Here is a 23,054-nt window from a genome sequence, read left to right on the forward strand (position 1 = left end):
AAGGCCAATTTTAGACATCAGCAGTACATTCTTCAAAATTGGAATGATACTAGGTAATTTTGAAAACTATTCAAATAAAATACCCCATGAGACATGGAAAAAGCTTCATGGCTTAGTGTGAAGAGAGGGCTTGACTTGGGTTCAAGTACTCACTACTTAATACTTGGGCTCAGATACTCTCAATGTAGCCCCTGGGCAAGCCCCTCAACTTTTCTGGGACTCAGTTCTTCATCTGTAAGATGGAGTTAAGACTATTATCTAGTCCCACAAAGTTGCTGAGGACCAAGTCAAGTCAACAAGCATTTATTAGGTGCCTACTGTATGCCAGGCAATGAGGGCACAAAGAAAGGCAAAATAAAGCCACAGTTCTCAAGACCCTCACAGTCTGATGTGCAAACAAGCTATATTCAGGATAAACTGGAAGCGATATCTGAAGGCAGGTGTTCACTCAGGTTAAGGAGGGCTGGGAAGGGTTCCTTGCAGAAGGTTTAACTTTAGCTGAGACTTAAAGGAACCCAGAGATGCCAGGATAACGCTCCAGGCATGTTGGTCAGGCAGTGAAAATGCCCACAGAAGGAATGTCATCAAATGAGATCAAATATGAAAAGCACCATATACATGTCAGCTATGATAATTATTCAGTATTGTTTTGTGCTTCAAAATTTAAATAGTTCTTTGTGATAAAAGAGTAGGAAACTACCAGTCTATTCTTCACAACTACCAAGATGCTCTCATACAGCTGCCGAAGAAGAAATCACAGAGAAACACTTGGTATTAATGACAGCAACAATGTTTCTGTACAATTGTACCTGAGTCACAGAACACAAGGCCTCTAATGCTTCCCCACAACTGCAACTTTCTCATGACTGAGCCCTGGAAAAACCACCTTCCAGAATCTACCACTTCCAGTCAGTCTCACCCTCTCCAGCACCACACCCAAACAGTGATAAGATTCTCAGAACTATCATATCTTTTTTTTCCCCATAAACATCAAAACCGCCCATCTATACTTTCAATTTATTCTTTGTAAGGCTCAGCTTCCCAGGAAAAGGTGCAATAGCAATTTTTCACTGGGAGAGAGGAGACTGGTAGCAGACAGATGATGGGCGTGGATCTAGCTAATGAGCTGGTTAAACAGTTATGGCCAATCTCCAGTACAAAACAGAGAACAACACTGCTACTGGGTTAACCCTCACAAGACGGACTGAATGGAATTACACAAATTATAAAAATATGAGCATTTATAAGAAACCTATGCTTCACTTATAGCCCTGACCCAAAAGGCAACTTCTAGCAACAAATGTCATCTTTCCTCTAATGCACAACAGTATCACTGAACTCATATGAACAGGAAATAAACATAAGCTCATCTTTTTTTTCTTTTAATGACTCTGTACCACAGAACCATTTAATTGGGGGAGGTGGGGTATGAGGGGGGAGTCAAGAAGCAATCATTTGAGAGTAATTTCCATAACCCAATCCTACACCCCCTCCCCAATTTCTCAAACTCAAGGCCCACTTTCAAAATAGCTTGACAACATAGGAAATTGCAAGACAGCTCTTCCACTGTTGCCAATTTCTCTCTTAACCATCAGAATCACACTCATAATATGTTAGCACAGCAAAAGGGCAGGAAAGGGAAAGGGACTTTCAAGATTATCTAGTCTAGACTTTTATAGATGAGAAAACATTTAAGTACAGTTTTCATCATAGATCATTTCCTTCATAAATTCTCTTCCACAGGGGCACTGTAAACACATTTCAGTTTTAAGAGTATTTTATTCTAGTGCATCACCTCTAAACAAGAGGTAACTATTTTCACAAAGTTCAGGTTCATTCAAACTCCACTGTGAAGCTCATGGAACTCCATAATGAAAATTCAAATTTTTCATCTGTATCTTTCTTTTGTGCCTTGATTCACAAGACAAAATAGTACCCTGAAAAGCTAAGTCTCTGAATCCATCTATCCATGACTAATCATTTGAAAGAGGGCGAAAAGAAGATGCAATCATTATAAAACAAAATATCACAGGATTGCCTCCTCCATCATTTTCTGGCAATGCTGTCAAAGACCATAAATTATTGCAGTCTTCAGGAACAGATGTTAGAGGGAACGCGTTAAAACATGTCATTATTCTTTTTCTAAAATCCACAAATTTACGCTGGGATGTGACTTTTACCACAACTCTCTTTCCCCTAATATCTAACCACTCCACCAGAAACAACTTGTCTGACCTGTTCCTGGCCAGATCCAATTCTTACCTGATCATATTCTGAAGCACCAGGATAGAGAGGCCACCCCAGGAACAGCTCAGCTATCACACAGCCCAAGGACCACATATCAATAGCCTCACAAAATGGCAGTCCAAGAATGATTTCAGGAGCTCTACAAAACAAAAACATCAGACCAAAAGATGTATTATGAGCAATTAACACATCAAACTAAAATGTCAAGTGAGTCCTGCTTTTGAATAGAAAGTGAAGCATATTTTGCTAATGAAACTGAAATTTACCTCTGATATATGAACCAAAGGGTTCTGTACTTTTCTCCTCTCATGAACATACTAAGTGAATAAATTGGTTCTCTTTGCTTCATCACCAAAATGAAGCTAAGTCTAGAGTAAAAGGATTTATCACAGGACCATAGGTTTAGAACAGGAAGCCACTGAGTCCAAACCCCACATTTTTCAGATGAGAGAACAGAGGCACAGACAGACTAGTGTGGCCACAGTCACAGGGTTAGTAAGTGTCCAGGGATGAACTTGGGCCCTCTCCACTACACCAGGATGACCTATGGAAGACTGTTGGCTCTTCTGTATAAAGCTACCACTACTGAAATGTGAAAAACTTTTCTAAGGGAACACTAAACCAAAGTGCTTGGAAGGAGAGCATAATCAAGAAGTAAGTTCGAAAGTAAACGAGCTTGGAGTTCTATGGAGTAATGCTAAATTTTCAAAATATCTAGAAAGTCCCTTACACACATGGCTAATAGGGAAATATGTTTTGCATGAATGTACATGTAAAAAGTAAATCTAATTGCCTGATATCCCAGGAAGGGACTGACGGGGCGTGGGGGCGGGCGGGCAGGAGGGAAGGTAGGGAGAGAATTTAGGAAAAAAAAATTTTAACGAAAGCTTAAAAAAAAAGTCTCTTGTACTCAATAGACTTTTTTTTGTTTTTGTTTTTTGGAGGGGGGGCAGGGCAATTGGGGTTAAGTGACTTGCCCAAGGTCACACAGCTAGTAAGTGTGTCAAGTGTCTGAGGTCACATTTGAACTCAGGTCCTCCTGACTCCAGGGCCGGTGCTCTATTCACTGCCCCACCTAGCTGCCCCAACTCAATAGACTTTTAACAAATAAAATGTGCTTGCTGATTTCAGTCATGTCTGTACAAGAGAACTGAGAATATGACATTCCAAAATTTCTTGACCAATTCTAATATCACCAAAACAAAAAATATTAAAGGTATATATAAGCTAACTCAGGCAGAGAAGAAGAAATGAAGTAAAGAGATCCGCCCCCTCCCAAATGTCCTTCTTTCAACCTATAATTGCATCTCTACTCACATGCTAACTGTGCTTTTAAAAGATCCAAGGAAACCAAGGCTTGACCTTTAACTTTTGTGTGTCCTATATTAGGTTCAGTGTCAAGTGCTAGGACATTCAGAAAGTTACTTGTGGCTAATTTCTCTTGTTTAACTTACTGTATCACACCAAGATATCATGAATACCAGTTTTCACCAAGAGACTATCTTTACCCCTTTAAAGATCATTCAGAAAAGCCCATGATAATATGAAATTTCCATTAGTCACCCTTTTTAAAAAAAAAAATGTAGGTACAATCAACCCTTTCTACTGGGCAGCCTTCAGCTTTCACCTTAGCAAAAGGTCTCTCAGTTTTCAATTTCCAAAATGAATTAATGTTTTATGCTAACAATAAACTCCACAGGACGTAACAGAAAGCTGAAGCCCACAACATGTGTCCTATTATGTTCTCTACTGATCCCTTTGCAGAAGAAAAATAGCAGTCATCTGTCATGCAAGTAAAACAAGCTGGAATTAAGAAATCCCAGAAGGAAAATCACTTCATCCAAGAAATACTGGGAAAGAAAGAGGAATATTGAGGACTAGTTAAAGTTAGGAATGCCCTGGTTGGTTGAAGAAAGACCAAGCTTTCACAACCAACCCCAGGAACAAACAGCACAAAACTCAGATATCTTCAGACCAGACTGGCCCATCTGCAGAGTCTCAAGTTCCTTCCATCTTAAAATCTTCAAGAGTAATTACCCCAACTAAGCTCCTCAACTACTCAGAGGAAACAGGATCTTACATTCAGTTAAGGAGTTACAATCCCAGAAATACAAGTTGGTTTTAATATACAACCTAAGCAATTAAAAAAAATTGGAATACATCTTGTCCCAAGGATTTCCTCTATTTGTTCCAAGTACAGAGCTTTCCAGGAAGGAAACTTTCCTATTATATTCCAGCAATACCTAGGCTTCAGAAAAGCTCATTTTGGAGGCAATATTAACCTCTCAGAATAGTATATAATTTTTAAAGAGGCTTTCACCATGAAAGCCCTAAAGAAAAGAAAACTCAAACATATCCCCCTCCTCATAGCAGAAAGGTGGGGGCTACTAGGGAAGCCTACAACAAATACTGGCAAATGCCATCTTCTGGCATATGATGCTTTGCTTTAGTTGTTTTCATTTGTCACAAGAGTTTTTTTCCCCCATAACTGGAAAGGCTAAATGTATTTTAAGGGTTTACTGAGTGGTAGTCCAAATAAAAATAATTAACATTTTATGGCACTTTAAAAACTTTCCTTATGATGATGTCACAAGGTACAAAGTTGTAAGTATTGCTTCCATTTTATAAATGAGCAAACTGAGGCTGAGAGGTTAATTTGCCTACATAGTTTGTGAAAGGCAGGTCAGGTGTTCTTTTCACTACACCCTACACCACAATGTTTCCTAACCCACTCCTCAAGTACTAGAGAGTTTACAAACCATATTTAATCTCCTTTGATCCTCGCAATTACTCGCACAAGTAGTACAAGTATCATCCCCACCATTTTTACAGATAAAGAGATGGAAGATGAGAGGATAAATCCCCAAGAATACCTGGCTAGCAAGTAATCAGGCCCCATAACTCCCAAAGCAATGTTCTTGACAAGCCATCACAGCACTTCCTCTTCCCAAAACTAAAAGTCAGAGTCCTTGAGAAACAAGGTTTCCTGGATTCCATTAGTCTCACTGGTCCTGTACAGTTCAGCAAGCTGGAAGCTTACGGACAGCTCCTGACTTTCAACAGCTAATGGCTGTGGCTTGTCGCCACCTCTTATAGGACTATTTGACTTGGATTGTGGAATTATTAATCAAAGAAGCAATCTTCAAAGCTCAAATACTTGAATTGTGGGCAGAGGCCCAGCTCCGGGCACCATTTCTGTTGCAGGTGGTTGTAACTGCACAGAACTGATGGAATTTCAGTCTAATGAAATACCAATGGCATGTGTTTTTCCAACACAGCGGTGATAGGAGCTCTCTCATCAACTAGAAAGCTAACAAGTCCAGAAACAACATAAAAGCCCTGCACAGGCAAGGGACATGAAATTTCCAACTTTCATCCAGCAGAAGCAATCATCTCCAAGCTCAGGGCAGGGCTAAAACCAATTGGCGGGTAGAGCTCAAATATGGCTCTCTGTCAAAACCAAGATTTCGGCTTAGAACACTGTCAGTCATCCACAGAGGAGGGGCTGACTAATTCTGCCACCCCCGCCTTACAAGAAAGACATGTTAAATCCCCAAAAGATAGAGTTACAGGAAGTGGCCTGGCCATCCAATGACTCATTTTGAACAGGTAATAAACATACTTTTTATGTTTCTCAGTCTCCAAGTTTTGGTCATTGAAGGAAAATACTCAGTCTGCCCCCTTCCAATAAAAATGAAAAAATATTAGTTAGAGAAGATGCGATTTTCCCACCATTTAGCTTCCTTCTGTTTCTGAAGCAGCAAAAGTAGCTGGAAAAATCTATACATGTTCCCTCAGAACAGCAGCCCCACGGTAAAATCAAAGGCAATAAACAAGAGAAAACACAAGGTAGCTCAAAAAAGGAGGTTTGGTCAGCTGACTATATCCTTCTCCTTATACTGATAGTCTAGAAATGTTCAACTCACACATATATAAAAAATAAGAAAGACAAACTATTTCCCTTTATGTAGAACAGAAAACAACCCTAGAAGAATTCATGGAGGAACAAGAATATGACCACCAACCCCTGCATTCAGCTTATATTTCTTAGACAATTTTTTTCATTATTGTGTCTTCTTTCACTAAACCTACCCCATATAACCTCTCAATCTCTCAAAAATCTACAAAATGAACAATACCTGGGAAGTGTGACTTGCCAGGTGTTCACTGCTTCTAGACGCATTTGGACAGAGAGATAGTTTTAACTGCTGTCAATGAAAAAAATCCCATGGTCTAGGTAGGTCTTAATTTTTTTTTGCACCTTTGAAGATACAACCCACTTTGGACAGAACACTGAAAAGGGTCTAATTACTGAAGCCAGCAGTGGGAAGAGAAGTTCCTCCCTTGTGATTTCTCAACTTCAAACTTGCTTTAAATTGAAAAACTCCCCAAGGCACTAAAACTTATTTTCACTGAGGTCCAGACAGTAGAGTTTAGAAAGCTTTGACAACAGGACCATTTAACACAAATCATCCTTTTCACAGCTCCTGTTTTCCTTTCTCATCTCAAAGGCGTTAAGTCCAGTCACCAGATCAGATGTTACATCAAAACTGACTTTTTACAGCCATGAATAAAGTTAGAATGTATACAGTTTCACTATATACTGTAACTAGTTGAAGATTTTTGTTGGTTTTTCTTTAAATGATAAAATAGTGGGGGAAGTGCTTTTCTTTACTAGATTCTGTCCTACTACTACATATCAAATAATGGAATCTCAACTGGAAATATGTGCCAGCTGGTCGGCTGAAGAATAGAAAACCACTCGCATGGAAATCAGTGATGCTAGTTATACAAAGTTCACACATTAGAGCAAAACCTTTGTCCCTAAGAACTCAAGACTCAAAGACAGCAATCTGTCTGAAGCAAGTCACCATTTATGTGGGCCAAGCACAAAGCTCATTGACTTTAGTTCTATCCACTGTCTGAGCAGGTTCACGCTATCTATCACAAAAAGACTGGCAAAAAAAAAAAGGTGCAATAGATGCTAACATTCGGGTATGTAGTATCATCATGAAATATTTTAAAATAAAGAAGATGAAAGATTAGCTTTGAAGTTTTGATGTCTCAGTGACCAGAAAGATTTCCCTGTTTCTTAAAAGAGGCAAATGTTTGATGCATTTAAAAAAAAAAAAAAGAGGGCAAAGCAGCATGAAAGGAGCTTAAGCCCCCCATTGTGGATAAAAGCCAGTGATAAAGCTAGAAAACCTCAGTCCTGCTGCTACCAGAGAGGAGGAGCACAGATAATGTCAAATTCAAAAAGTCCTGAATCATAAGCCTCAGAAACTACACAGAATGTGCCTCTATTTCTGGGTGAGACCCTTGCTTAGTTTGGGTTAAGATTTCATAGCTATAGTTGAGGGGCCAAGTATTGTGGGCGGTTAAAGAGCTTTGTTGAAGAATTATCAGGGAATGGATTCAAAGCATTTGAAAATCCTATGTCCTTTTCTAGAAAAAGGAAATCAATAAATCCAGCTTCATCACCTCAGGGTATATTCAGGCTCAAAATTACTCAAGTGACAACTCCATATAAAAGGGCAGGAGAGGAGATCATAGTTATCAGCTCTCTACACACCACTGAATTCTAGCTAACCGTTAAACCAGGACAATCCTCCCTTCAGAGACTACCCATTTTGAAATGAAAATCCATGAAAATGTTTTCTGTAAGTAATTCTACATATACTCTCTGACTGAGATTTCAGTAACTTCATCTCTGAAATTATCAGCAATTGCTAATAAACGCCAAGTTCTAAAAGTGGAATGTATTGTGTCCAACCTAGGGTAAAGAGCTACTGCTCAACATGAGAGAAAGTGTGGAAGTGGGGGCACAGAGAAGGAAAAAGATCAGAGAGGGAAAGAAAAGCTAAAAAGCACTCACTCCTTTATTATGGAATATTTTCCCATTATCTCCATAGGCAAATAGCTAGGCAGTTGGCCCTTCAAAATACATGTAATCTGTGATGGGGGAACAGCTAAAGAAAACTAAAGTCAAGTTAATTTTTCCTAGAACTGATGTGTAACCCTGGGTAAGTTACTAATTTTTTTTTAATAAACGAGGATCAAAATCTGAAAGGCTAGGGTAGGCTACCTGGGGCAGCAGGTGACCAAACCCTAGAAGCTCTCCTAATTCCTTTCCCCACTTCATTCTAGAGTTAATATAACAGGAGAGAGCCTGGGGGGAGGGAGGGGGCAGTGGGAGAGGGATCCAAGAGAGTAGTAGCAAATAATTCTGGTATGTATTACTATCCAGGAAATAAAAGCCCTTAAGTGAGCAAAAGGCAGTCAAGAATTTTTATCAAGGTCAAGGGCTTTGTTCTACCTATTTAAATAGTTGGATTTTTCTTTAATTCTATGTTTCTCAATACTAGTGGTAATAACTATGTTTTTGCTAAAGGTAAAGTTGTCTTTCAATAACTATGGTATTCTATATTAATTAGGATAACTGACTAACTTATCAATATAAGTATAAGTGAACAAATTATGTGACACTCAGTTTAAGGGCTAAGCCAGCTAAAATCTTCTGACCGTGATCAGAAGGAAAATAGAAAGAATCACATGGACTAGATGGACCTCTGAGGTTCCTCTAAATCGAAGGTCAGCTCTAAATCTACAATCCTATGATCTTGTGAAAGAAAAGGAATAGATCACCTTAAATGTGATTCAGAGACAATGGCTACCAAGGATGAAGCTGATGGGGGGGGTTTTCTCTAAAATATTTAGTATTCCCAGTTAAAAGGCTTAGAGAAACAGGTCTGTGATCACAAGCTCATCAATAATAAATACAGTCTATCTTAAACTAAAGGAGAAAAGAATGAGCATGGAGTAAAGTGGTCTTAGAGAAAGAATCATGGTGGTGTCACAGCTTGTGACACCCCTCAAAGCCTCAGGACAGTAAGAGTTCCTTACTCTTTTCTGAAAAAGTGGCTAAAAAAAGATACCATGGAGAACCCCCAACTAACCCTAAAAAAATAGGCAAGTCCAGAAACAAGTTTCTGTAGGAGATGTCCTCTCTGTGAGGTACACCCTATCACCATGGGCCCATGTTGTACTGATGGAAATGATTCTAGTACTCTGTGGAGTGTATGTTTTAAGAGTGGCTCTCTAATCCAGTCAGACGGTGATCTTCAAAAGGGGACAGACACTTGCCTGTAGTACCGTGACTGTAAGTAGGTGGAGCACACAGCTTTGGACACATGACTGGCAGAGCCAAAGTCAATGACCTTCACGCGGTACGGCTGGCGCACAGGATCCACCAGCATGATGTTTTCTGGTTTCAGGTCAGCATGGATCAAGCCAAGGCTCTTGAGCTTCATCAGAGCGGTGGCCACCTGCTGTAGGATTGGCCGGATGTACTTCAGCGGCAGTGGACTAAACTTGTTCTGTTTTAGGAAATCATATAAGTTCTGCTCCAGCATCTCAAACACAAGACAGGTGTGATTCTTGTGCTGGAAGCACTCATAAGAACGGACAAAATTGTACTCATCAGCATTCTCACTGCTCAGGCGGGAGAGAATGCTCACTTCAATCTGCCCTTGTCGGGCGTAGGAAGGGTGGTTTTTCAAGATCTTTATCGCAACAATTTCCTTGGTACTCCGCTTCCAGCACTTGGCCACCTGCCCAAATGTCCCCCGGCCCAAGAACTCTAGGACCTCGTAGCTGTTGGTCATGGAGCAAAGGATTTCATGCTGGACCAGCTGGTAATCCCCTTCTCCGCTGGAACTGCTGTTCTTGGTGGTCACGGTGGTGGTCGTGGCAGCGGCACCCACCACGGTCCTGTTCTGCAGCATGAGAGGGGGGTGTTCTTCTATGATCTGCACGCTACCGTTGCTATCCACCTCCTCACTTTTTCTTTTCAATCCACATTTTTGATAGGGCTCCAGCAAAGAAACGTTGCCTCTGTGAGTAAGGGTCTGGCTGCTCTGGAAGGATGTCGTGGCAGCACCGCCTGTGCTGTCAGCGGCTGTGACCACGATGTGCTCCACTGTGGGAGCTGGCAGGAGGAGGCTCTGGTCGTAAGAAGGGAGGTTGAAACTTGTCACCTGGTGAGAGGAGCTGGCTTGCCCTTGTGTGGCTGAGAGGTTCTTGCTGTGGGTATAATACTTTTCGTTGCTGCTCTGTCCTGAAACATCCCAGCCAGAAGGCTCTATTTTCAGTTTCTTTGCACTGCAGAAGGCACTCGACGAGACTGATGGGGGGGAGAACACCTGCAGCTGTGATGCCATACCTAGAGACAACCGAGAGACAGAAAAAGTGTTAGCAATGTTCTCCACGAGCACACTTTGAGTTAGCATGGAAGCAAACTTTTCTTTTAGAAAAATCTGAAAGTACACATCTTTCTGCTCTGTAGAAATAACACACCTTTATGATCTGATTTTTAAGCATCTATTTTCTTTTTCTCTTTATAAATAAAATGTTAGTGATACTTGTTGCTTTTTACATCTATATTTCCCCGTTTCCCAATATAAGCATCTCCCTTCCCCAAAGCCCCACCCAAAAGTTCAGCAGAACTAACCAACACATCAGGCAAAGTCTGACATTACAACGTTCTACACCCTTAGTGCTTCTACCTCTGCAAAGAGTTAGAGGTGGCTTCTCCTGCCTCTTCTTTAGGGCTAAGCTTGGTTAGAACACATATTATCAGCAAATATTTTTCCTACAATAGAAGGACAAAGTTCTTCACCTAACTAGATATCTGACAATTCATCCTACACACACACACACACACACACACACACAAAACATGCTAAAACAAATATTTCTGAATGAACACATTATTCTTATCTGTACTTGTATCTTATCCCCTCTTCACTAGTTAGTAAGCTCTATGAGGACAGGAACTTAATCTAAACTTTCTATGTCCCCAAGTACCTAGCTTTGTCCTACACACACAGCAGACATTTAATATTTACTGAATGGATAAATGGTATGTGTATCAGATAGCAAGAGCTGAGGTAACCAAGTAGCACTATAAAGGAGATGCAAATAGTTGTATAAGGAGATTAGTAATAGGAGAGTGGATTAAGTTTTTCTAAGGTACCTTACAACAGAGGTTTCAGAAACAGGTCTGCAATACCTACCAGTACAGTCCAAACCAGAATAAAATAAAATTGGGAAATATTTATCAGAATAAATAAAAATACAGTAAAATAGAGGTAATGTTGAAGTGTGATTTGCTAAGTCAATGTGCAGCCCTTAGGGACCCTAAAGTATGGCTTAGTGGCCTTATTTTTATTTGAGTGTACAACACTACCTTATAACACTATGAATTCATAAAATGTCATCTTCCTTCTCACCTTGACTACTGTATTAGTTTCCTGATTGATTCAGTATATTCACCTTGCTAATCCACACTTCACATAGCTGACAAATGGACATTGCTAAAGTGTAGCTCTGCCCATGTCCCTCCTCCTCCGGTGGCTGCCCATTGCCAGGCTGGCACTGAAAACCCTTCAGGCTCTAGTCCCAGCCTATCTCTACAGGCCACTCCTCTCACACACTCTTAGCCAAACTGGCCTACTTGCTGATCCCTGCCACAAAGTCTTTCCACCTTCTGAAGCTGTACCCTAGAAGGATGCTTTCCCTCCATCTCTCCACCTCGTGGAGGCTCCATAAGTCCTCCCTCAAAAGGCCTCTCCTAATTCTCGCAGTGGGCAGCTGGGTGGTACAGTAGATAGAGTGCAGGGCCAGGGAGATCTAAGTTCAAATCTGGCTGCAGACACTGGCAAACCATTCCAGTATCTTTGTCAGAAGATCCCAAATGGAGTCACAAAGAGTCAGACATCACTGAAATGACTCAACCACAACAAATCACCCCAGTAACTACTGCCCCCCACAAACCACTGTGTATTTACTCTGCATACATCATGCTTATACATATCTATGAATCAAATGAATTCCTTTAGTAGAATATAAGCTCACTGAGGGCAGTAGTGTCATTTTGTATGTGTATATATTCCCAAACCTTAGCACCCAGATGCTTAATGGACATTGACTTGAGTCTCTAGGACAAAGAGACATTACTCTGCGCGTGACAACATCCTCACACCCTCCTTTTTCTGCTTCTGTTTAAATACACACATTCCCAGGAAGTCCTAGAACATTTTTGTTTAAGGGAAACTAGTACCCTGGAAAAGAATTGTAAGCAAAATACTTCAGGGGGAAAGAAACTGATAAATCTGCAAAATGATAACCTGTCCTTGACCTGTAGCAACACTTGTGACTACTTGAACACCCAAGATGCAGACTTGGATCAGAAACTATAGTACTTGGGAGGCTAGTGGAGGCTAAAATAAGCATCTCTGCAATTCAATTAACCAAAGAAAAGTATTTAAAGGTCTAAGGTTTATAGAAAAGTTTCCATTTTAATATATATAATAGTTTACTAGTCACAGAACAACCAGAAAGGAAGCATGACAAAGGATGTTACAGAACATCAGAAAGCAATTGTGTACATTTCTCTGGGCCTGAATACAACTGAAAACCATCTGTATTAGGCCTAAGCTTCAGGAATGACAAACAACCCTCAGCTTTCAGTTTCTAAAACTTTTTTTTTTTTAATTTAAGGGGGAAAAAGGTTTTACGTAGTTCACAGGACATGCCTGTAACTGAACAAATTATACAGCATCCTATTTAAAGGCAACCCAGGTTGGCCAGTCATTACTTTTATGATACTAAAAAGCTAAACTCACTGTAATGCTTTCCCACTATTTATAACTTGAGTCATCTTTTTTCATGCCTACCAACTAAATCGTGCAAAAAATGTACTTTTGAAAGCATTTACAGGATCATTCCTTATCTAAGCCAAACTGTTTTTGAACAATGAAATGGGGGGAGATTTCAAAATGGGCTTGTCTTCATATTTGATGATCTGCTCATGTAGTCAAAACCTAACCCCAAGCTTTCAAAAATATGTAAGCATATGCCTAAATAATATGAATACAAGTATCCAATTTACAGCTATACCTAGGTATGCGGTCAGCATCATAACTAGCAATTCACATGTCTGTAGCACTTTAAGGTTTACAAAGGCACGTTCCTCACAACAATACTAAGGTATAAGTAATACAAACATTTTCATCCCTATTTTACAGATTAGGAAATTGAGGCTGTGAAAGATTAACAGTAACTTACCCACAGTCACACACCTAGTGATGGATTTATAAATACTAGTACTGAAATTAACTTTCCTGAAAGGAAGGCTAATTCAAGTAATGCGTAAATATACTTTTTTTTTAAATGGCAACCATAGGTTAGTAAACTTTACACCACCAAAAGACTTGTACCCAAGAAAAAAAGATGATACTTAAGGGTTACAAAATCTCTATGTTGAGTATTGCCAGTGAGTTCATGTTCTTGGAAATATTTCCAAAGTTCTAAGTTTGTATATAAAAATAATTCTCAATGAAATAAACTGATAATTCTACCCACAATGCAGGAACTAGTAATCCTACTGCAGAAGGCTTTGGTAAAAGGTAACTCCAAACAGTGGATGACCCCACATCTCTGTGTAAACTTGTCAAGATTTCCAACTAGAAGTGTTTCACTTGCTTTCACAACAGCAACAACATGCTTTAGTTATTTAGTATCAAAATACCAGAACCGCCTTGTGCTTGTACCTTCTACACTTTTGGAGTTGAGTTTCCCCTTCCCCCCACTGTCATCTAGAATTAAAAGCATAGTAGGGTGGAACAGAGAAAAACACAATCATAACTGCCCAGGAAAAAAAGCATCATCGCATTCCTTTAAGACCACTCAAATTCTGCTAGGACCAACAGATTCCAGAGACAGGCTTAAAAAACATGCCAGTCTCCCTCAGCTGGGGGAAAAAAATAAAGGCCCTCAACTCCACATGGAAGGTAACCCTCCAATTTAGGTTATGGGCACTAAAGCTAAAGAGAGAGATTTTAAAATGCTAAATTTGCATAGAAAATGCTAAAAACAACTCTTACTTGTGGAAAACTGATTCCTGAAATGAGTATCTTCATTTCAAACCTCAAGATTCACCTTCCAACATTTTATCAACACATTAAGATCTACAACAAAGTTTCTCTCAAAGAGTCAATTACAAACTAGAGTTTGTAGAAAGGCTGAGAAGAGTTTCACTGCCACCAATTAAGCAGAAGTATGAAAAAGCATGAGAGTATCTCTCTAAACACCAGAGATCACAAGCAAGCCATCCCTTCCTGACCATGCTGTACCACTTTCATCCTGGTCCTTCAATAAAGTGGCTTTCAAGAATGTATGCTATGGCCAGGGCCCCTTCCTCACTCAAACACCCAAGCATAGACAACACTAATCACAAACTGATTTATTTTTTGACAGTAATAATTATTTTTACTTTACAAACAGGAATCAAGAAGTCAAATAATCCTGAGCTGGAAGAGTGAAATTCAAAGCAACTTTTATAATAAATCTTGTTATAATGTAGTCCTTAGCAGTTTATATCTTGTTAGAAACAAATATGTTAATCTGTTTCTACTGTTTCCATTCAAAATGCCATCTTTACCAAAACTGGCAGGATGTGACCTGAAATATCTATGATAAATTTGGGAGCTGGGGGGAGGGGGAAGGTGTTTCCTTACTATTCACTTGGCTGATAATATATGTATATGTAAACATGTCTGTATGTACTCAATATTCCACTAGCACCTAAGGATAAACCAGAGTGAGCATTTACAGTGATAAACCAGGTAAGGAAAAGACAGATGTACTATGGGGAGAAAGAAGTTTTAGAAAACCACTATAATTCTTTTCGCTAAAAAAAACGACCGTTTTACTAAACACCACAGAGACATCTCCACACATCCTTAAATTACATAGGAGTATTCACAAGAAGTGAATCGTGGATCCCTATAAATGCCTATTGATGGACTTCTGGGGGGTGAAGCTCAGAGCTCTCCATAGACATTCAACATTTTCATGGTGGGGAGGCTAGATGCCAGATGGCAGGTAAGATTTCTCCCATTTTAAAGCCTAGGATGCTAAGGAATTATGGCTAAATGAGTCTCTTCTAAGTGACTGATTACAGCCAGAGTCACCAAGGGAGTCAAAAGAAGTGCTAGAAATAAAATCAAAGTCTCAGGACTTTTACCTAGGGAAGCCACATTCCCCACCCCACCCCCCTCTAAATACTAAAGGGCATCTCATAATTATTTCCAAATAAACTTTTAAAAAGCTGTTATTCTAGCCAAGCCCATCAAAAAATCATCATATGGAAAGGGAGGAGAAATTATGATTCAGAGGGGGGGGAAGAAATGAGGAAATATGCACACACAGGTTTTGAATGTAGAAATGCAAAAAGGAGGTTTGAAAATCTATGACTTTAATTTGCATAAAACAAACTCCCCACACCCCTTTCCTTTCAGAATTACCCCACAAATGGAACCATCTGAAGCAAAAACAAAGCACTTCCCCATTGGACATGTGAACTAGAGTTTAGGGTGGTCAGAAATTCCTGTTAATAAATTAGCTCTATAGCCCTATGGTGTTTCTAGTGTTTTATGGGGGCTTCTTACACAAGGCCTTTCATTATCTGGATAAGAACTGCTTCCCTCCCAGGCAGATTATTTCTTTCTGAAATAATTTCAGTAACTCTTCAAAGATAATGTAAAATAAAAAATTTATATATACAGAAGAACACATTCTAAAATAATTCCCCAAAGTAATTAAGTGTGATTTATACACATAGGAAAGACTAGAGACAGCAGGAAAATGGACAGGCAGGACAGCTTTGAAAATAATATGCTGAATGTGTTACATAGTTGGAGGAAGAAGACAGCTGTATGTGGCCCTGGTACATGTACAATCCTCTCTTTCTGTTCTGCTTTACATACAAAAATACTCATCGTTTTGTTATGTTTAAGATCAATATTTTTTTAAGTGAAAAAAAAAAGTCAGGGACACTCATCTTAGTATTTGCATCATTATCAACAAATGAGAAGGCCAAACTGTGTAGAGACCTTGTGCAAATCAATCCAGAAAGGCCTGAGGAAGAGAGAACTTGGGTAATGTTACAACACTTCAGCAGAGGAAGAAGGAGGCAGTTTCAAGAGCATGAACTAAGCAGAGATATGTAAACTGAAATGGAAGGAGGGAAAATAAAGAACAGCAAGAGATTTACTTGGCTGAATCAGAGAATACTGGCAGGAGAGTTGTGGGATAAGAGATGCATGAGGTAAAACTCACAGATTCGTGGAATTCTTAGAGCTGAAAGAAACTTTGAGAGATCTAGTCCTGAGATTCAAGAATTTTTTTTAAATAGTTTAACAACTGTATTTTAATTGGCTTCCTTTGTAATCCTATGTGTTTTATGCATTTAAAAACATCCTGAGAAAAGGTGCATAAGCTTTACCTGACTGCCAGAGAGGCCTGTGACACAAAAAGGGTTAAGAATCCCTCTCTAGTCCAGCCCCCTCATCCTACAGATGAAGAAATTTCAGCAGAGGTTACTAAAACAAAGGGAAATATAGTTGGTGGCAAAGCTAAGACTGGAACACAGGCCCTGGTTCTCGCAAGGTGTACAAGTTTCTAGACTCTATCCTTTCAGCATCTCTGCCCCTCTTCCTTGGCCAACCCTTGTGCCCTCTGGACCCCTGTTTCATTGCTTCAAATTGCCCTTCTCCTCAGCTTTGCACCCTCCCCTGGAAATTACTTGGCATGTATTTCCTAACATGCACGTCTGACCATGTCGCTGCCCTTCCCCCATTCAATGAGCTCCAGCACCTCCCAATATTACCTCACCTCCAAAATCAACTATCAAATCCTCCATCTGGCACTCTAAGCCCTTCCCAGCCTTCTTACAGTTTATTCTCTCCATTCATTCTATGATCCAGCTACACTGTCCCTTTTGTACTTCCTCACACAGGACACTCCAACACCTGACCTGGTGCCTTTTCACTAACTATTCCCCCACACCTGGCACACTCTTCTTCCTCACCTCTACTTTCTGGCTTCTTTCAAGACTCCACTCAAATCCTACCTCCTGCAGGAAGTTTTTCCTGGTGCCCCAGCCCCACCCCTATCCCACACACACCTAGGGCCTTCCTTCTATTCCAACTGTGTGAATCTTGTAATGTAGGTATGTTACCTGTTCTCTCTGCTACTAAATGGTAAACTCCTTGAAGGCAGGAACCACATCTTTGCCCTTCTTTGTAAGGCCAGCACTAACAACGGCACAGAGCAGGTGCTTAACACACACTTTTTGGCCACATTTGGAATTTCCTTAAATGTGTACATACTGTCTGCCCTCAAGACAGCCTAAAATCCTTGAGAATAGGAACTGTTTGTTTTGTCTTTGTGTCCTTGGGCCTAGCACAGAATGGGCACTGCATAAATAGTTCCGGTGACTACAACTTTGTTAAGCAGATACCTACCAGATGAAACAATCAGAAAACACACAACTGAGTATAGCAAATTAAAAGACACAAAATGAGGAGTGCAGGCTCACCAGCTGATGGAAGCCTCAGACTCAGGAAAGCAAGAAATGACTGAGTAAAATTACCTCAGATGCAACAAGAAAAGATTAAAGGAGAAGGCGGAGGGGAGAGGAAGTGAGAGATACACCACAGCAATCCAATCCAAAAGATGACCACAGACAGGATAGGTGTGCGATCAACAAAACAAGCTTAAAATTCTGAAGATCCTAATACCACTGTTTGCAAATATTTACTTAGTGCCTGCTATATGCACTAAACAGTATCCCTGGCTTCAATTGGCTTAAATTGAGTAGAGGTGGTATAAGACAGTATATACATATGATACAAATTAACAAATATAAGAAGAATGACAGCAAAGTAGAAAAAGAACTGGATTTAAGTCAAGAAAAAAAGAGTTTGAACCCTGGACCTGACATTTATTATATGTGTGACTTTGGGTAAATCACTTAAAAATGTTGAGCTTCAATTTCCTCATCTGTAAAATGGAGTGGATGTGGGGAGTGGGGGGGGGGTGCACATTAATTCACCAAACATTTATTAACTGCTTACTATGTGCACAGCCATATGCATGAAGCAGGTAGTGGTATAGTGACTAGAGCTCTGGGCCTAAAGTCTGAAAGACCTGAGCTCAAATCTGACCTTGGACACTTATGAGTTGTGTGACCCTAGGCAAATCACTTAACCTCTGTTTGCCTCAGTTTCTTCAATAGTAAAATGGGGATAACAATTGCACCTTTCTTGCAGGGTTGTTTCAAAGACAGAGCTTAGCACAGTGCCTGGCCCATTGTAGGAGTTATATAAATACTCATTCCCTCCCAGGAGGGAACAATCCCAAGAGGATGGAAGGACAAAATTTAAAAGGCCTTCTTCACATTTAGAAGCTCAAGTGGGGGGGGGGGGGGGGGGGGGGAGGAGATACAGGTGTGTAATTTGAGAAAGTACTAACACCTGGTGGGAAAACAGGGAAGGCTTCCCCAGATAATGTACTTGGGCTGAGCTGAGAAGGAATAAGAATTCTGAGGGGTAGATGAGCAGGGCATGCATTCCAGGTATGGAGACACTTGTGAAAAGGCAATTGGAAGATCGGCTGCCTGGCAGACCAGTTCAGCTAGAATATAGACTGTATAAAGGGCAGTAATTATAAGGGAAGGCTGAAGCCAGTCTGTGGAGGGTCCTACAAGCCAGGCTGAGGCGTTTGCATCTTATCTGAGTGTCAGAGACCACTGAAGGCTTGGGGGCAGAGGAATGACAAGGTCAGACATGCGACTTGGGATAATTATTTTGGTAGCCATGTGTAAGATGGGTTGGAAACACAAGGACTTTAAACAGGGAGGCCATTTAAGAGACTATAACAATAATGTAAACAAATGGGGATGAGGGCCTGGAATAAGATGGTAACTGTATGTGAGTGGAGAGAAGAGGGCAAATGAAAATGTGGTCAGACTCTTTCAAGTGCCTCCCAATTCTACTAACAGGCCTGGACATCAGTCAATGGTTGCTTTAAAAATCATCCTTAGATAACAGAGGACTTGTGTTCAACTTAAATATAAAGAGCTATGAACTCTATCTAAATGAGTCCATTCAACATATATTTAAGTGGCTATGTGCAAGGCACTGGGTGAAAGGGGCTAGAGAAAAAAGCAACATTGCAACTGGCTGGGAGGAAATAAGGTAACTGCTTCATGAGGAGAGATGTGTGGCATTACAAGTAGGCCTTTAAGGCTAGGTAGGGCTTTGTGGATAGGGGAGGGAGGGAGGAAAGAGCAGCTCTTGCAGTACACGGAGGGGGTAGGTAGGTCACAGAGAATGGGACATGTGCAAGGTAACAGATTATAGAGAGAAGGATGGAAAGGTATGTTGCAACCAGACTTGAGAGGTCACAATACCACAAGGGCCCTGCAACAATGTATAACATTCACCAAAAGTTACACAAATACTAAAACTATGAGGCACTTAACCAGGCTGGTTTGGTTCACTGGTTTCTACTTACACACCATTAGACTAGATGTGCTTAAAAAAACACAAAATCACAGGATGAAGGGTTCTGTTTTCTAGTGTTATGTGAACTTTAAAATTATCTTTAAAGAGAAGGGGAATGGGGAATTCTGATTTGATTTTGAGCTCATGTTACAAATCAACTTGTCCTAAAATCAATAAAACCAGTTAGCCCAGAGAATGATAGGAGCTATACCATTATTAAGGTATATACATACAAGGATACTGTCACTAAAAGCCTGTTTATGAGGCTTTAAGTTCTCTATTTTATGATAAAATGTTTTATTAGCCTGCAGACCTCTGCTTCCAAAAGTCATCCTAGCAAAAGCTCTTCAATACCAAACCTCCCCATTCTCTCTCAAAAATCTGTAACAATCTGCATGGTACTTTTTTGGTAGGTTGTAAATTTCAGCGCTTGTACCGGGAGCTCCTGGGGAAGGAAGCTCCTTCTATCAAATGCAACTGTTCAGTAACTTAAAGAATTTTAGAGAGTTCTGGATGGCCGTAGGTTCAAGTGACTAGATGTCAGGCTGAAAAAGTCACTGTGAAAGACAGTGTTAAACTGATTTTTAAAATGTTTTCCTCAAAGCTTTGGTCTGGCATAGACCTGAGAGCAATCGACAAGCAGGTAGCCATCCTTGCTTATCCTCAGTACTCTTGCGGGGAGAAAAACTGAAGGCAGTCAGGAATCAAAAATAACTTTTACGTAAACAAGGGCAAAATTGTAGGTCTTACGCTGGCCAAGAGAGCAGCAGCCACATAATTTAACTCCACTAGGCTGGGAGGAGGAAATTTGGAGGGTTCTATCTCCTCATGCCATTCTCTTCTACTAGCAAGAAGCCTCTATTTCTGACATGGTCCTCTCAAAGATAACAGATGGGTTGGGGTTTTTTTTTTGGTTTTTCTTTAAGAGGGGAGATGGAGGCTGGGAGTGGGGGTGAGGGGAAGGCCTCGGTACTTCGGTTGCTCTAATTGACGCTTCCCAAGGTGGCTCCAGTCCATGAGATCATCTGGGATGGAAAACGTGATGCTGCTCTGCCCCCAGATTAGTGACATGGGGCTCGGTGGCCCGAGTCGGGGAAGGACCCTAGAGGTGGGGGGTGATGTGCTCTCCTTCGCCAGCCCTCGCCCCCACCCTCGCCCACTCGGGGAAACCCCACGAGCTCCAGGGCCAGCCCAGGCCGGCAGCTGGGTCTGTTACCACAACAAACTGGAGGGAGGCGAGGGCTCGTTGCCAGGCACAGGGGCCTCCCATCCCCTCCCCGCCCTCGCCCGGGGCGCGAGCCGGAGCCAGGAGTTGGGGAAGGGGCTCCGAGCGCGCCCCCGCCGCCCGCCAGCCCCCCGAGCGCCCATGGGCCGGGACGCGGGGCCGCTCCGCTGGTGGATGGGGGGCCTGGCGCTCGAGGGAGGCTCAGCCCCTCACCCAGGAGCTCCCCGGCGCCGCGCACCCCCGCGGGACGAGCGAGTTCCGACAGAGCCGGGCCCGGGCGCCCCCCGCCAGTCCCCCGCACCCCCACTCACCGCCGGTGGGTCTGGGTCTCAGCCGCGGGCTGGGGCTGCCAGGAGGAGCAGGAGGCGGAGGCGGAGGCCGAGAGATCCGGGGCCCCGCCGCCGGGTCATGATCCCCCCCGCCCGAGCCGGCCCGGGCCCCGGGCCCCCGCCCCCCGGAGCCTCCCCAGCGCCCGCCCGTCCCGTCCCGTCCCGGGGGGAGGCGGGGAGCCGCCGCCGCCTCAGCCGCCGCCGCCGCTCCCGACTCCGGCCCCGGCCCCAGCCCCGGCCCCGGCTCCGGCTCCGGTCCCGGCTCCGGCTTCTTCCCGCCGCCGCCGCCGCCGCCGCCGCCGCGGCCTCAGCCCCGCGCTCCCGCCTCGACCTCCCGCTCCGCCTGTCCGGGGCCACAGCCGGGCCCCTCGTTCTGCAGGCACAGCCGCCAGGCCCAGCCAGCCGAATGCCGAGCGGCCGCCCCCATTCCGCCAGCCAGCCCAAGCCCGGCCCCGGCCCAGCCCCGCCAGGCCGGAACTACTCGCTGGGAGCCCGCCCCTCGCCGCCATGACACCTACAGGGGCGGAAGTGCCCGCCGGCGTCGGCGCCGGCGCCGACGCCGCCATGATGCGGTCGTCAGTGTCTGAGATCATCTTGCGAGGGCGATCGGGTGGGCCTCCGTGGGGAGCCAGCGTGGATCGAGTTAGGTGCCTAGGGCGTGGGGCCGGCCTGCCAGCGCCTTCTCACCGCAGAGCCCGCGGTGGTCACTCTGGGCGGGACTCGCCTTCCGAAAGGGGGGAGGGGGCCGATCGGGAAACTGCCCGCCGTGTGACGTCACCGGTGCTCAGTGTGACGTCATCGGGCCTGACCAAGCCCACTACCCCCGGGAAGCCGGGCAGCTTGAGGCGGTGTGCCATCCCCGGTGACCTCGAAAGGTGCCCAGGCCTTGACCTCCCTGCACCTTGTCCACCCCCTCCTCCCGTCCCGCCGCCTCCCAGGTCTCCCGTATAGCATCACGGCCCACGTCCCATCCTCCCATTTTCGCCAGGGTTCATGGGGTGTGGGACGTGGATTCCCCAAGAACAGCCTGGCCCTTGTTGTCCACGTCCACTGCCCCGCTCGGACTGCGGCCGTGGCTTCTGGTCCGTCTCCCCAGCCCCACTGCCAAAGTGACCCTCGCAAAGGGCAGATCTGACCGTGTCACCCCGGGGGCTCCCTACGATCCGATCGAGCCCTTCACAGGAGAGGGATCCGGGTCAAATACAGTGTTTAAGCACGTGCTGCTCCGCACCAGAACAACCCCTTCCCTCAGAGGGCTTCCATTCTAACGGCAAGTGGGAGCCGAGGAAAAGGGAGGGGGATAGAGACCAAGGCTCAGAGAGAATCAGAGATCAGGCTGGAAAGTTAGGAGAAGCCGCTGGGAACGAGAGCATTCCCTCTGTCAGAAGTGATTCCGGGATGAAGTCAGCTTTCAGGACCACTGCAGGCCGACTCCTTCGACCAAGTCAGGAGCAGCCTGGAGAGGAGTGTTACCTCTTTGGAGAGTTGGCACTCTGCTGGAAGAAAATGACATTTTAAAAAGTAATGCGGTAGAGAAATTGAGAAAGGGAAGAACAGCCGGAGGGCTGCTTCATGGAGGAAGGAGTGCCCAAGACAAGACTAGAAAAGGAGGATTGCGAGAAGGTGAAATACGGAGAGTGGAAACCAGGCATGGGGATGTGGGGATGATTTTACAGGACAGAGCTGGAGCAGGGAGTTAGGGGAATATGTAGGCTTGGCTCAAGAAGGAATACCCCCAAATTAGTCTTGAATCTACATATAGGGAGGAGAGAGAAATTGTGGAAGGCCTTGAGTGCCAAGCAAAGGAATTTGTATTTTATCCCATAGGCAACAGGGAGCCAC

At 43.2% G+C, this 23,054-nt stretch overlaps 1 protein-coding gene across 2 annotated transcripts in view; it reads right to left on the reverse strand.

Moving 5' to 3' along the window:
* HIPK1 (homeodomain interacting protein kinase 1) overlaps positions 1–21,293 on the reverse strand; it is a 53,052-nt gene extending 31,759 nt beyond the window's left edge. For both annotated transcript variants that reach the window (XM_036765780.1, XM_036765779.1), the window contains exons 1-3: positions 21,195–21,293; positions 9,391–10,468; positions 2,263–2,386 (exon numbers count right to left, since the gene is read on the reverse strand). In XM_036765780.1, coding sequence (XP_036621675.1) covers positions 2,263–2,386; positions 9,391–10,466 — 1,200 coding nt within the window. In that variant the 5' untranslated portion in view covers positions 10,467–10,468; positions 21,195–21,293. The remainder of the gene's footprint in view (positions 1–2,262; positions 2,387–9,390; positions 10,469–21,194) is intronic.
* Between the last annotated feature and the right edge of the window lie 1,761 nt (positions 21,294–23,054).

The sequence above is a fragment of the Trichosurus vulpecula genome, chromosome 7 (genome assembly GCF_011100635.1).
Source record: "Trichosurus vulpecula isolate mTriVul1 chromosome 7, mTriVul1.pri, whole genome shotgun sequence".
NCBI lineage: Eukaryota > Metazoa > Chordata > Mammalia > Diprotodontia > Phalangeridae > Trichosurus > Trichosurus vulpecula.